General features: G+C 24.5%; 1 protein-coding gene across 2 annotated transcripts in view; it reads right to left on the reverse strand.

The window, feature by feature from the left end:
- Nucleotides 1-10,975: 10,975 nt before the first annotated feature.
- The window catches only part of LOC103578532 (serine/threonine-protein kinase 17B), an 80,435-nt gene continuing 74,776 nt past the window's right edge, over nt 10,976-16,634 (reverse strand). For both annotated transcript variants that reach the window (XM_014443784.2, XM_014443785.2), the window contains 3 exons: nt 14,945-15,071; nt 13,623-13,851; nt 10,976-12,325 (listed from right to left, as the gene is read on the reverse strand). In XM_014443784.2, coding sequence (XP_014299270.1) covers nt 11,383-12,325; nt 13,623-13,851; nt 14,945-15,071 — 1,299 coding nt within the window. In that variant the 3' untranslated portion in view covers nt 10,976-11,382. The remainder of the gene's footprint in view (nt 12,326-13,622; nt 13,852-14,944; nt 15,072-16,634) is intronic.

Here is a 16,634-nt window from a genome sequence, read left to right on the forward strand (position 1 = left end):
ATTATTCATATTAATAACCTTGACTATTTTTTTTTTTTTTTTAAATATTCTGTAGAATATATTTTAACTCACTTATATAAATATATAAATATATAAATTCACTAACAGGTAAAACACATTCGTCTCTTAATTCAAAATTATTATTTAAATATCGAAACACTTTTTACGTTCACATGTTGAGGAAAAATAAAAAAAAAAAAATTTGTAGAAAAAAATAAGGAGCCTCCGCGTATCCTGATCTCATGACCGCGTATCCGGGATTGCTCGAAATTTGAATATTAAAATATCAGTAGATCGGGAAAGAGCTGGTGAGACACTAAAAGTGAGCGCGTAAACTCGAGGTAAAGATGCTGTAGCTTCTCGGACTCAGACTCGACTCAGTTTCCATTTCCATCTCCATCTCCATGTCTGCTACCATCTCTTTTTATTGTTAATTTACTCGGTCTTACTCTTGGTCTTGGTCTTGGTCTTGGTCTTGGTCTCTACTAACATCCAGCGACTTTTATTCGGCTTACCTTTGCTTGAGCCTTTTATTTCTCCCACTGAACCAACGGTAGACTCTGCTCCGGTTTGTCATTTTATCCCACCCGCGGATACCGCGAGCTGAGTATGCAAGTATAATAGCAGTCTGTCGCGGTTGGACACATGCTTGGGTTGGCTTAGTTTACGTTATATTTGTATTTGTCCTTTCGCTTAGCTCGTGGTCGTAAGAGAGTTAAGTCTTTACTTTTATTCAGCGATTGAATCCCAGGAGAGCAGGTACATAAGGCTGCCAACTACAAGTTCTAGTCGGTGTTGTGACGTAGGTGGTATACAGTCACGATATTTACACATGAGATTTTTATTATTAGACTCATTTTTTATATGGACATTTTTTTTTAGAACAGATCTAATTTTTCAGTTTGATATAAAAAATTGAAATTTTTTTATTAGGGTCTTATTAACTTGGAGTACAAATTTTTTTGTATATATATATATATATATATATATATATATATATATATATATATATATTTTTTATTATGTTGGTTATCAATTTTTCGAATTTGAAATTTATTTTGATGTATATATGTATTTATGTATATATATATATATTTTTTTTAATGGCAGTTATCAATTTTTTGGAATTTAAAGTAAAAAATTGAATTTTTATTTTAAATTTTGAATTTGAAATTTTTTAAATAAAATAGTAATCGAAATTTTTATTTAATATTTGAAAATATATACATATATATGTATATGTAGTTTTGAAAATTTATGTCACTAGAAAATTTTAATAGCAGATAGAATTCGAATTCAAATGGAATAAAAAAAAATATTAAAGGCGGGAATTTTAAAATTTCAAAAATTATAATTTTAATTAATATTTTATTTTTATCACTAATTAATTTTTTTTTTAATAAACAATAGTAGTAGTAATAAAAAAAACTTTTGTTGCTATTTTCATTAATTTAAATTTTTAAAATTTTTTTAGTTCGCGCCAATTTTTAAAATATTTATTTTCGATAATAATTCAAATAATTTGGGCTAAAATTCATATATATATAAAATTGTGGTAACAATTCCCCCCTCTCCTCATATATATGTATATATATATATATATATATATATATATATATATATATGTATATATATGTCTATAATTAGAATGAAAAAATTAAATTTGTCTTTAAAATAAAAAAAAATTAATTTATTTAATTGAACATCAACAGTATAAATAAATATATAATGAATAGTATAAATTGTTAATTATTTAATGAAAAAAAAATATATATTGTCTTTATAATGGTAAAAATTTGAATGGAGACGAATGGAACAAAGAAAGTGTTTCTTTGGCGCCAAGTAAACAAAGCGACGTCTCGAATCGTGAAATAAAAGTATATTTATTTATATTATTCGATTCATTCCATCTGATTTTATGGGCCTTTAATATATATTGTGTTGTAGGGAAACGATAAGCGAGTAAATTGTGCGATTGTAAAATGCGTTAATATGTTAATGAATGTATTTAACGTGCTATTGAATCTCTTGTTACGAGTACGTTGTGCTGGAATATTTCCATCCGCGATTCTATCATTTCTGGGAAATGTATTTACGTATGCGCTGATATCAATAATTATAATAATAATAATAATGACGAACCATTCAATGAATTTAATTGAATGATTTTTATTGTACATTAATACGGATCATAAAATTTATGCTAAGAACTAATTTGTATTTTATTTTTTTTCTTATCGATGGAAACTTCTGTCGGCATTTTACTCAATAACAAGAAATACTGAGTACTAATTTTTTATATTAAAAATTTATTTTTATTTGTAAGAATTCAAATTAAAATGGAAATTTTTTTTTGATTATATTGCAAGTAATTAAAGATAAATATACATCATATATAGTGGTTGGATCGGAAATTTAATTTCCTACAACTTTGGTTTCTATAAAAAATTTCGTAGGACTGATATTTAAATTTGGCGCCATTTGAATTTTTTAAAAAATGGCGGGTTAAAAAAATTCAATTGCTTAAGTGAAGATAACTCATGAAAAATTGGGTTTACAAGAAAATTTATAAGGACCTTTTTTGTAGGAAATTAAATTCTCTATAACTTTGGTCTCTATGAAAAATTTCATAGGACTGATATTTCAAAAGTTGGCGTCATTTGAATTTTAGAAAAAATGGCGGGTTAAAAAGATTCAATTGCTTAAGTGAAGATAACTCATGAAAAATTGGGTTTACAAGAAAATTTATAAGGACCTTTTTTGTAGGAAATTAAATTTCCTACAACTTTGGTCTCTTTAAAAATTATCATAAACTCAATAGTTTTGAAGTTACAGGCATTTTAAGTTTAAAAATCTAGTAGACTTGGCCAAAAACGTTGATCAAATTTTTTAAAGAGCGCTAACTTTTAAACAGTTGATTTTACGATTTTTTGTATAGAGACCAAAATTATGGGAAATCAAATTTCCTTTCCAAAGACCATATATAACGTATATTTATCTCATATATTTTATGAGATATCCATAAAATTCGTAAGTTCCCGAAAAAAAGTAAAAAGTAATAGAGCAAAATAATTGTTAATAAAAAAGAAATGATTAAAAATAGCATTCGTGTATCTGTGTCCTTGATACAGTACTACAAAAGACGATGACCGGCCTTCGAAACTATTTTGCAAGCCGTCTTCCTTTTTATTTTTATTTGAGGTGAATTTTTTTATTTTCACTTAGTGACCTTACATCCACAGCTTTCTTAATTCCTCCACCTTCGCAGTACCTTCTTTCATGTAACGCTACACGGAGACAATTTAAATGTGCAAATGGATTTTATTATCATTATCATTATCATTATTATTATTATTACTTTTATCCGGATCTTCCGTGTCGACTGTAAATGAACAGGAATCGAGCAAAGCAATCACCGGGACTGATTCCAATCGGCATAAGGTGGTTAAATTATTTATCCGATGTTATTATAATAAACATAATAAATAAACCGTATGTATATCCACGGACGGATAATATATAGACGGGTGTCGTAAATGAATGATTTATTTTAAATTTATGCCGGCTATTAAACGACGTTCACCCGAGGTCAAAGAGAACCTCAAATCTACTTTAGCTCATAATATAACAACTTCTTATATTATGTTAGGCCATTAACCCATGCTATATATATGTATATTTTTTCCCATATATATTAGAAAACATTTTTTTTTACGATCAAATATTAGCTTTGACTAGTTTTTATTTTTATTATAATCTTTATTATTATTCCCTGTAACAGGGCTTAGCATACACGTGTAGATTATTATTATTATTTTTATTGGAACGTTGGAACGAAAATTCTGAGTTAATTCGGAGTAAAAATGAATTTTATTTAAATTCGAATTCACTCTGTCACTTAAAATTTTATTGGAAAAAAAATTACTCCGCGTATGGAGATTTTTTTTTGGCGGGTAATTTGAATTTTATTTAAATTTGAATTTACTTTGAATACGGAGATTTTTTTTTTGGCGGGTAATTTGAATTCAAATTTGATTCGGATACGGAGATTTTTTTTGGCGGGAAATTTGAATTATTTGAATTCGAATCTACTTTGGATACGGAGGGTTTTTTTTTTTTGGCGGGTAATTTGAATTCTATTCGAATCAGTATTTACTCTGGCCCGTAATTTTGGTATTAAAATAAATTTCCCTTTGGAGTAAATGAAAAATTTTGAATTAACTCCGAATTAAATTCAAATTTAATCCGCGGTCACTGTAAATTTTTTGTGGAGTATTATTATTATTATTATCAATATTGATATTATTATTATTATCTGAGAGAATTACAATGAAACATTTGTGTAATTTGATTGAGTAACAGACATCCTACGTTTTTTTATTTTTTTATAACCATTTATCCTTGACATTAACGTACTGTAACACTTAACGAGACCTAGAGCTAGACCTAGAGGTATAATTTGTATTTTATGAATAGATTTAGATAAAATAATATTATTCGTGGCTTTGACATTGACGTATTTAATTATTTTTAAAATATAAACCGTTCGTTTTTATTAGCATTTTTATTTTATTTCATATATATTATCTTATCGGAAGTCTCATACTTTTAATGATATCAGACACGCATATAGAAAACACTATTTTATGGAAAATAAAATTAATTGTTATTATTATTTATTACTTTATTTACAATCGTTAGTTTAACGATTTTATTACGCTGGGAATTTTATTTATTATCAAGGAACAGTTTTTTTATGAGATTGTTTCCGTGAGCCTAAGGCGACTGGAGCAAACATGGCTTCATTTTCGTGGTAAGTATAATTTCTTTTTAAATATTATTTATTTATATAATATTTTAAAAGTGTCTTATATTTTTATCATTTATATATATATATATATATATATATATATATACCAAACTTGGTTTGCTGCACTAACCTAAGGCTCGTGAAACAAATGCGCAGATTAGTATGCGCAGATAATTTACTGCGCATTAGTTTTACAAGCATTAGGTCAGTGCAGCAAACAAATAACCGATATATAGATATATATATATATATATATATTTATATATTTATATAAATTTTCTAAATACAACTAATCTCTTAAATAAATTATTTTTAAAAAAATTATCTGCGCATACAAACTGCGCATTAGTTTCACAAGCCATAGGCTAATGCAGCAAACAAATTACTAATATATATACTTTTATATATTTTTTCAGATACAAATAATTGATTAAATAAATTATTTTCAAAAAATATATCTGCGCATATTTATTGCGCATTAGTTACACGAGCCATAAGCTAATGCAGCAAACAAATTACTAATATATATATTTTTATATATTTTTTCAGATACAAATAATTGATTGAATAAATTATTTTTAAAAAATATATCTGCGCATACCTATTGCGCATTAGTTTCACAAGCCATAGGCTAATGCAGCAAACAAATTACAAACTTTTAAAAATTACCGCGAAAAATTTTTTACAGTAATAATTAAATAAATAAAATATATTTAAAAAATCTAAAACAATTTCCATCAATAAATAATTCATTACAATAATCCTTGACACCCACACTTATAATAATAAATAATATTAAATTAATAGACTAATTCTCAATAATTTAAAATCTTTTATTAAAGACTGTCCGTAACCGTAACAATAAAAATTAATAATTATTTAATTATAATGCTTTTATAAAAATGAATGACTAACTTTAATTAAACTATAAATAATAAAAAAAAAAAAAATTGTCCACGTGTTACGAGTTCGAGTACTGCTCAAGGTAAACAATTATCTAAAACTATTTATTTAAAAAATCCTTAGTGGCTGGTTTTTATTTATTTTCAATAGAAATAATAAAAAATTCTCAACACGATCGTGTAACAAATTTCGACGTGTGAATTTAAAAAAAGATGACACTGAGACGGAGTACAGGTTCGCAATAAAAGTTTTATTTAAAAGCTGTTAGAGAACGTGACTGTAAAGATTATTAACCGATCAAAGGCATTGATGGATATTCCTCTGTAATTATCTTCAATCACCGCGTACTTTATTTTTCTCTTATTATTATAACTTTATGATCTTAAAGTTAAAGTTAAAAACTAGTATTTGATAAAAAAAGACAATTATTAAATGCTGGCGCCTTAATGCAGATTATTAAATAAATTATTTACTCTCTATTTGGTATCGGCAATTTATTACTTATTATAAATTTGAAATAAAATTTGAATTTTATAAGAATTAATAATAATAATGGATTTTAAATTTATTGTAATTACTCTGTATTATAATTTAAATTTATTATTTTAATAATAACGACGTTAATAAATTTAATGGTGTATTAAATTGTTAATGGAGTAATAAAATTATTCAAATAAATTTTTATTTTTATTTTTACTCCCTGTAGTTTATTATTTTTTAGGATAAAATTGAATAGAAAATTTTGATTCCAGAAAAAAAAACAATATATGATCATATATGAATACTCAGATCTGATTAAATATGAACAATTGTTTTTTTCTGATCATCTATGATCATATAAGGTCATATATGATATATCTGATCATATGTGATATATCTGATCATATATGATATATCTGATCATATGTGATATATCTGATCATATATGATACATGTGAACATATATGATTATATCTGATTATATATGAGCAATAATAAAAATTTATGATAATATCTGGTCACGTATATTAATATCTGTTCATATATGAACATATATGACATATGTTCATATATGATCATTTGTGTTAGATATGTATTTGGAAGTGATCTGGTTCAGGTATGATCATATATGAACCTATCTGATCATGTTAAATTAACATCTGAATATATTTGATCATATATGATTGTATATGATGTACTATTCTCTTATGGCTCATATATCAATCATACAATTATATATTATTATATCTGATATATATGATCGTATATATGTGATCAGAATGTTCATATATAATCATATGTAGTTATCGATCATATCTAAGTGTTTTTTACAGATTCTTATCAATTTCAAATATATTATATATGATCATATAAGACTACATTTAACATCATATATGATCATATAATTATATCTGATTCATATAGGAGTCATATAAAGGAATAATTTATCGTATAACATCATATATTGATCATATATTACAAGCGGGATAATATCTGAATATATGACCATATATATATGATCAGGATGATCATATATAGTCATATATGACTACCGATCATATCTGAGTATATTTGTACAGATTTTTATCAATTCTAAATATACAATATATATGATCATATATAACATCATATATTTAACATCATATATGATCATATACGCTAATATCTGCTTCTAAAATTAAAAAATGACTACATAGGAGCGCGTATGTCATATGATGTGAATATTTCTTGAATATATGAGACTGAATCGTTGAATTATTATATTCGCAATTGTGTTTTTATTTAAACTCTGTTTCGAAATAAAATAAAAACACAAAAGGCATCATTGCTCAGTGTGTGATTCATCGTATCACCTGCGATCTAGTGTACAGTAGTGTCATTGGTATGTTTTATTTATAGAATTAACGAGTACATGCGTATAAAGGGTAAAATTCAATTATTTTACAGGTGAGTAATTCTTTTATTTTTAAGGCGAAACAACAAAATTTATATAAAAATAAATAAATAAATATATGAAACACCTTTTTGTTTATCTATTTAATTTATTTGTATCTCGGTAGTAAAATTAATACAATTAAATATTTACAGTACAGTAAATTTACTTATAAGGTAAATTTTTATTTGTTTTGATATAATTTTTTTTTTTTTTTTTAATTAATCAGTTAACTAATTAATTAACGGTAATAATATAATTTTTCACAGTACAATAATTTAATAAATAAATATAAATTTTGTAGTACAAAAATGATATAAATTTTTTTTTTATTTTTGAAAAATCGATTTTTAATTTTTACTTTTTTTAGAAAATTTAATTTATTGTTAATTAATTTAGATATGATTCGATTGCAATAAATAATTTTTAGCATGTGCGTAAAAAAAAGTGAACCGTTTTATGAAAATGAATTATTTGAATTAATTACTAGATTTTTTAAAAATCACATTTATTTTTACAATTAAAATAAAAATATTAATAATAATAATAATCCTGCGTAATTAATGAAATTAAATAATTATTTTTATTAAATGAAAAAATATGACAAATTACATTTGAGTATTCGTAGATCGATTTATATATTTAATCAAATAATAATAATTAATAATTAATAATTAATTTATATTTTTGAGCAGCAGATGAGATCAAATATGATGAAGAGCCAAAAATAATTATGACTAGCATTTACAATTTAAAAAAAAAACATATTTTTTTATTATACATATACATATATATCTATATAAATATACATATGTATACAGAGTGACTGAGCTAATGAATTTAAATGTAAAAAAATTAATGATTCAAAAGTTATTAAGCAACCAAAAATTTTGGATTTTGTTTTTCAGCAAATAAATTAAAAAAAAAAATAAAATAAAAAAATGCACATGTAGAAAATTAAAAAAACTATAAGTGCAATTTTTCAAAATATTTTTTTTTTTTAAATTTGTTATTCAAAAATTCAAAAGTTATCAGACGTCTGCTAACTTCAATCATGAAAAATTAATGAGTAGATGCAGCAGACGTCAGGTGAATTTAAAATTATTACTAATTAAAAAAATTAAATTTTGAAAAAATGCACTTATTAATTTTAAAATTTTCTAAATGCCCATTTTTTTTAAATTTTATTTTTTTAATTATTAATAATTAAATTTTACTGATGTCTGCCAGACTAAAATTAAAATCCAAATTTTTAATTTTTAATTAATCAGCAATTAATTTTTTTTTTTTAATTGCAATTAAAATTCAAAATTAAATAACGTTCATTTATTACTCCTGTTTATTCACTAAACCAATCACCCTGTATATATTTATATATATAAATATATACAAAAAAAATTTTTTTTTTCAATTCAAAATTCAAATCTTTTTCGCGCCAAAAAAAAATTTTTCCGTATATATATATATATACATAAAATATATATAATATATAAATATATGTATGTACTCTTCTCGTCACTCGAACTCTGCCGCCCTTTTTATATATATATGTATATATCAATAATTCATATATATGAATTATTGAAAAAAAAAAATTATAATTACAAAAAAAAAAAAAACAAATTTATAAAAAAAATTCTATATGACATTACCACCACCATCAAATAATTTAAGTTGCATTCACTTGAAATTATGTATCAATATAAATTATATATATATGTATACATAAAATTCTTTGAATGCAGAATATATACCAATTACTTATTATTTAATAATTAATAATTTACAATATAATAATAATATTTTAATTAATAATAATAATTTAATAACTTCATAGCAAGTTTGTCCACGATTCAAATTTAAAAAATAAAATAAATTATTTACATATCTTTTGATAAAAAGTATAATGTTTTTTTTTGTTAAATAGAACGAGAGTTAATTTAATAAAATGTCAAAAATAATTAAAGATGTCTAAAATCAAATCTAGACTCTTAATTTTGATCTCATTGCATTTTTTTTTTTTTTTTTTTTAATATTAATTGCTTAAGGCACAACTTCTATAAGGAATCAAATTACATTATTGGTTGATCAACACAGAAGATCACTTATGATTAATAATTTATTTTTTTTAATAAAATTGTAGACGAAATAGGCACTAGTTTAAACATTAAGTCGAAGCTACGGTTTTTTAAATAAAATTGTGCGAAGGGTGAAAGTGTTTTAATAAATTTACAAGGCACCTAAAACAAAATTTATTCTTTAATTAATTTTTTTTTAATTAAGAATAAATTTTTAGTTATATGGCGTTTATTAAAACGAACACTTGACGGTACTCGTACAGGATTTTTTTTTTTTTTTTTTAATTGTACAGAAATTTTTAATTATTTTTAAGACAAATGTTCTTTTAAATTTTTTTTTTATATATTTATATATATGAGGTTATAGATTTTTATTTTTCTTTTTTTTTTTTATTAGAAAATTTATGTATTTTTTTTTATTTTCTACAATTTCCTTAAAAAAAAAAAGAAAATATATATATATATATATATATATATATATATATATATATATATATATATATATGAGATAATAATTTTTTATTTTTTTTGTAAAAAAATTTGAATTTTAAAAAAAGTTTCCAAGTAAAAAAAAAAAAATTTTATTAATTTTAATTGAAACAAGAAATTGAAATTTGAAAAATAATTAATTTTTTTTTTATGACAAAAAAAAAAGAATTTTTAAATTTAATCAATTACAATAAACTTTTTTTTTTTTATTAAAAAAATTTGAATTTTTTTTTTTAATTTTCTACAATTTCCTTAAAAAAAAAAAATTATATATACATATATATACATATATGAATTTTCATTTTTTTTTTTTCAGAAAATTTGACATTTAAAAGAAAAATAATTTTTAAAATTTTAATTTAAACAGGAAATTTAAATGTAAAAAATAATTAAATTTTTTTTACGACTGAAAAAAAAAATAGAATTTAAAAATAAATTTTTTAAAAATTTTCTACAACTTTCTGTTAAAAAAAAAAAAAAAAATTCATAAATACAAAGTAATTAAATTGAATAAATATCACAACAATTTTTATTTCCAATTGATGACTCAGACCATAAAAATAACTTTAAAAACAAAGCTATTAAATTCCTACAAAACAAAATATAACCACTCAATAAATCTATTAATTTTCAGTCATAAAAATATTTTTTAAATTTACCTCTTAAAAAAACCAAATTATAAATTCTCTTTCCTTCAATAAAAATCCAATCAAATTTTTTTTACAATTTTCATACAAATTAACCAAAAAAATTTCTACATTGAAATTTTATTTAAAAAAAAAAAAAAAAAAAAAAAAAAAAAAAAAAAAATCAAAAGAACATTTTCTTATCAAATAATTGAACTGTATAATTATTTCTAATTGATAAATGATGCGAGGGACGGTCAGTCAGTCTATAAATATAGGCAGAGGACATTGTCCATTATCACTCTCTCGTTCATTAACTAATTACTCATTATCCAATAACTTTTATCAATAATAATAATAATAGTCTTTCTCTCTAATGCATTCACTCATCACAATGCCTAATTTCCGAGACAAATATTTACAAAAAAAAAAAAAATTTCTCGTCCAGCAGGAATTCAAAACTCATTCAATAATTATTTACAAAGGCTCCCTTAATTAATTACTAATTAATCAATAATTTATTTACAAATATCTGACATATTTAAAATAAATTTGAATTGGTATTTAAGATCCGCCTTGTACTTGAAAACGTCGGATGCGCGCCTGGACAGACTCGCACTGGACTTCGCTGTATCTCGTGTATCTTCCAGCGCGCACTGGCTCTCTGATGACGACCAAATTGCCCCCGCGTTCGCGGAGAGCCTCGAGTCCAGTCTTGGCGCGACTTGATGGCGGGACCCGGGCCTTGGAATTTGAAATTGATCCAGATGGCTCGGTTGTAAATCTGCTGAGAGCTTTGCTGACTACTCCGTTGCACTCGCGGGGCCAAACTCTGGTGTGATGACGGTCCCAGCGGTCGGTTTCTGTCCCGGCGAAGGGAAAACTCGCGCGACCCTGACTCTTTCCGTATAAAATGAAATCCAGAGAGTCGTCGGAGTAAATACTTGACCGGTCGCTTGAACTGTCAGTAGAAATTTCAGAGACTGTGTCACTTCCGCTGTCACTGCACTGCTGCTCTTCGCCGAGAATGAAAACTGGAGTGCATTTGAAGACGTCGCCAGCTGGCATTGTGTGATTTCCCATGGCGCGTCTTTGCTGCGAGCTCATGCTCAGAGACGGTGATGACTCGATGATCACAATCTCACCGGAAAATTTCTGCGCGAGCGAATCCATGTTTTTCTTGAAGGTATCGCGACGATCTGGACTCAATCCGATGCGAATTGCTGTCATTTCTGGATACATTTTTTCGTGCTTTGTTATTTTTTCAGTTGATGATGGAATTTTTTGATTTGATGATTTTGGTTTTGACTCAGGGGGGGTTGGAGCTGATGGCTCGGGGGTTGATGTTCGTGGATGATCTGCTGGTGGAAGTTTTGGTTCTTGGCAAGTTTTTGATGACGAACGTGATGATGATGATGATGATGGTGATGGTGATAGAGGTGACTCTGGTGCTGATGATAAACTGAACCAAGGGTGCTGTAGACATTCTGTTACTGTTAGTCGTTGGCTGAAAAATAAAAAAAAATTATTTAAGTAATTTTTTTTTTTTGTAGAAATTAATGTCAGGAATTTTTTTTAGTAAATAAAAATTTTTATTTTTGTCAATTGACATCCGAATAAAAAAAAAGTTTTGGAAAATTCTTTTTGAGTCAAGAAAATTTTTTTCCTCAATAACTTTTTTTTTTTTATATATATATTCATATATATAAATATTAAAATTAATAATTTCCATCAATTGACATCCAAATGACAAAAAAATTTGAAGAATTCTTTTTGAGTCAAGAAAATTTTTTTCCTCAATAATTTTTTTTTTTTTATATATATTTATATATATAAATATTAAAATTAATAATTTTCATCAATTGACATCCGAATGACAAAAAAATTTCCATAAACAAAAAAAAAATAAGTTGGTGATTGAGCATAAGATATTTAAAACGGAAGGAACACTTGCATAGATACTCATGTCTTATCACGCGTAGTACAATGACAGCTGGAAGGAAATAACTTATCACATTTTACGTATACAAAACTATCATTTAAACTCGCGCTCTTTTTATTTACATTTCCCCATTTCCTATCTCTTTTACTCTTATCACCGGAGTAATCCACCGCAGAAATTCATTTCCGCTAAAGTTATGACCATAATCTACTTTTTTTCCCTATATATGTATATATATCTATATATATATATATATATATATACATAAAATTTTAATAATTATTATGCAATTTGTTCCGTTACTGATGTCTAGAGATAAAATATCTTAGCAAGTGCGACAACTCCCAGTTTTTTTTTATTGATATTTATTATGTCGCGTTAAAAGTTACTATATATATATATATATATATATATATATATATATATATATATATATATATATATATATATATATATATATATATATACTATATTTATATTAATGTCAAACGGTATATTTAATAGTTGACATTAGACGTATATTTAAAATAATAAATTCAATAAAAAAAAAACTAGTCTTAAAGAATTTTAATAACCGGTTAAATAATATTTAATTGTTAATTAATTTTTTTTTTAATTTATAATTATGTGTATATAAATTTTTGAAATTACTTAGTATAAAATTTTCCGTTAGTTTTAAATAAAATTAATTTATAAAATTTTTAGCGGTAAATTTAAATTTAAATTTAAATTTGAATTTGAATTCAAAATTGTAAAATAATTTAATGTTAATTAAAGTGCGGGTAATTGTTTGTGGAGTGTTTGGGTTTAGTGATAAATGTTGAATGTGTGGTGGAGGATGGAGGTTGATAAGATAATTTACCTTGGATCTTTAACCATAAGTTTACGCATGAGATCACGTGCTTCTTCGGATACATCCTCAAAGAGATCATCCGGGAAGTCTAGACGGCAACGACTGATGTTACAGAACGTTTCCTGCTTCGTGTCTCCACCAAATGGCGAGCATCCTGTCAGTAGAACATAAAGAAGGACTCCCACGGACCACATATCTGTTGCGAGACTTATTGGTTCATAATTTAGAACTTCTGGGGCTGAAAATTTTAATTTTTTTATTAATTATTTGTTTTATTTTTACTGTTATATTTTAAATTAACTTAAAATTTCAAATGTAAATCCAGTTAATTTTTAAAAGTTAACTCCGGAGTTAACTTTTTTTGACTGGAGTTATATTTAACTTCGGAAATGAATCTTCAAAATTTTGACATTTGTAATAAAATATTTGAATAAAAATTTTAATTTTAGTTGGAGTTAAATTTGACGGAAAAATTTTAAATTAACTCCGGAATTGAAATTTAAGTTAAATTTTATAATACAAAATTTGTAATTGATTTTGAAAAAATTAATTCCAGAGTTAAATTTGACCCGGAGTTAAATATGACTCCGGAGTTAACTTCTTATGACTGGAGCTAAATTTAACTCCGAAAACGAATTTAAAAAATTTTGACATTTGTAATAAAATATTTAAATAGAAATTTAAATTTTAGTGGGAGTTAAATTCGGCGGCAAAATTTAAAATTAATTTCGGAATTTAAATTTAAATTAAATTTTATAATACAAAATTTTTAATTGATTAAAAAAAATTAACTCCAGAGTTAAATTTGGGACCGGAGTTAAATTTAACTCCGGGCATGAAGCTTTGAATAAAATTTGACATTTTAAATAAAATATTAAAAAAAAGGCAATTTGAATTTTTAGCGGTCAAGTTTGACTCTGTAAAAAAATTTAAATTTTTTAGTCCGGAGTTAAATTTGATTCTTGACCCTGTCGACTAAATATTCAAAATTTCTACACGTAACTAACTAATTAATTTGTAATTAATAAATAAATGAATATCCAAGCAATAAATATAAAATGTCTGTTATATTTTCTTGTCAATTTAAATGAATCGTAAATAATAACAATAAATATAACATGAACACACAAGATGGTGTCATAAGGTCTCGGTCTTATTGAAGCTGTGAAAAGTGATAGCGATTAAATTGACCGGACAATGCGTCTGTAACCCCGGCCAATTATATTATGTTCTCTGTTATACTATACTATATAACTCTCTTGTCATGCATGCGTTCATTCAAACATAAATATAAAATATAAACACTAAACTCATATATTTTTTTTTCTTACCAACATAATCGGGCGTGCCCAAAATTTCACGTATGTCAGCACCTTGACTTATGTATCTCGAAATTCCAAAGTCACATAATTTAACATCACAATCTGGAAATTCTCCAGTCAATACCAAATTTTGTGGCTGTAACAAAAAAAAAATACATATATTTAACAAAAATTTAATATGAATATAAAATATAAGTCCAAGTACACAAAAAAAAATTTTAGCGCCAAAAATTTTAATTTGACAAGAAATTTTATATGATCTTGAAGTTTAAAATTTTTGAATTTTTTTTTCAGCGAATCGATTAAAAAAAAATGAAAAATAAAAAAATGCACATTTAGAAAATTCAAAAAACTAAAGGTCCAATTTTTTCAAATATTTTTTTTTTTATAATTTATCATAAAAAAAAAAAAATTCAAAAATTTTTTTCTTTCTGTATGAGTGAAAATTTAAAAATTAATAAACGCGGAACTTAATTTTTTTTTTTTTTTTTTAAATTATTATCAGTATCTTAATAGAGATCTGATAAATATCGAATCTCTTGGAATGAAATTGTAAATATTTTAAATTGAATTACAAGTCCCTTGAGGATATTAAATAATAAATGATAATAATGAGCGAGTAAGTCAGTAAATAAATAAATTTAAAAAAAAAAAAAAAGTAAATTCTGTATATGTAGTATACGCATTGCTGCTACGAAAGGAAATGAACTTTCCAGTTTGTTTAAGCCGACTAGCCATTGCGAGATATACGTAAGCCTCATACTAGTTACGCTTTTAATCGCGAAAGTACAAGCCGCCATGTGTACATATGTGTACTCATGTGTGCACGTGTGAATTAATGTGTCAGTATAGATCTGTATTGATATTGGTATTGGTATATTTTATATATATAAATATATATGAAATATAATGTAAGTGTCTTGTCTCGGTCATTTTTATATGTAACATAACGCGAACGTGTTGTATTGACTGGACACTGGACAGTCGACATTTGATCTAATCCTATATGAGAAAACGAGGAACCGAAATAACAAATGTCGGAAGTTATGTCGGAACTTTTATTTTTTATTTTATTAATCGGTTTTTTTTTTATTGAGTGAATAAAAATACGGAAAACTAATATCTGCTCAGTGAATCGATTACCCGTCCATGAAATATGCCATTCGCTTTTACTTTTTACTACGTAATGATAATGATAATAATTTATTATGAGTTATTTTTAAATATGATATGTAAATTTTAGTAAGGAATATTCATATTTTTCAATTTAAGGATTTTTTAATTTTTGGCGGGAAATTTAAAATTTTTTGCGGGAAATTTAAAATTTACAATTATCACCGAATGTAAATTTCTATTTTTGTATGAAAAAATAAATCAGTTTTTATGTGATTATTTTTTTTTATAAATAAAATTTTGATTGTGGGGTAAAATGGACCGTAAAATTTTTTATCTATGACTTTGTGCGAATTTTTATTTTTTAAATTACTCATAAAAATTTAAGTTCAGTATTTTTTATAAAAATAACTCATAAAAATTTCAATTCTATATTTTTATAAAAATTACCCATAAACATTTTAATTCAATATTTTTATTCAAAATTACCCATAAAAATTTCAATTTAATATTTTTTATAAAAATGGCTCATAAAAAATTCAATTCCATATTTTTTATAAAAATTACCCATAAACATTTTAATTCA

Source organism: Microplitis demolitor, chromosome 9, assembly GCF_026212275.2.
Source record: "Microplitis demolitor isolate Queensland-Clemson2020A chromosome 9, iyMicDemo2.1a, whole genome shotgun sequence".
Taxonomy (NCBI): domain Eukaryota; kingdom Metazoa; phylum Arthropoda; class Insecta; order Hymenoptera; family Braconidae; genus Microplitis; species Microplitis demolitor.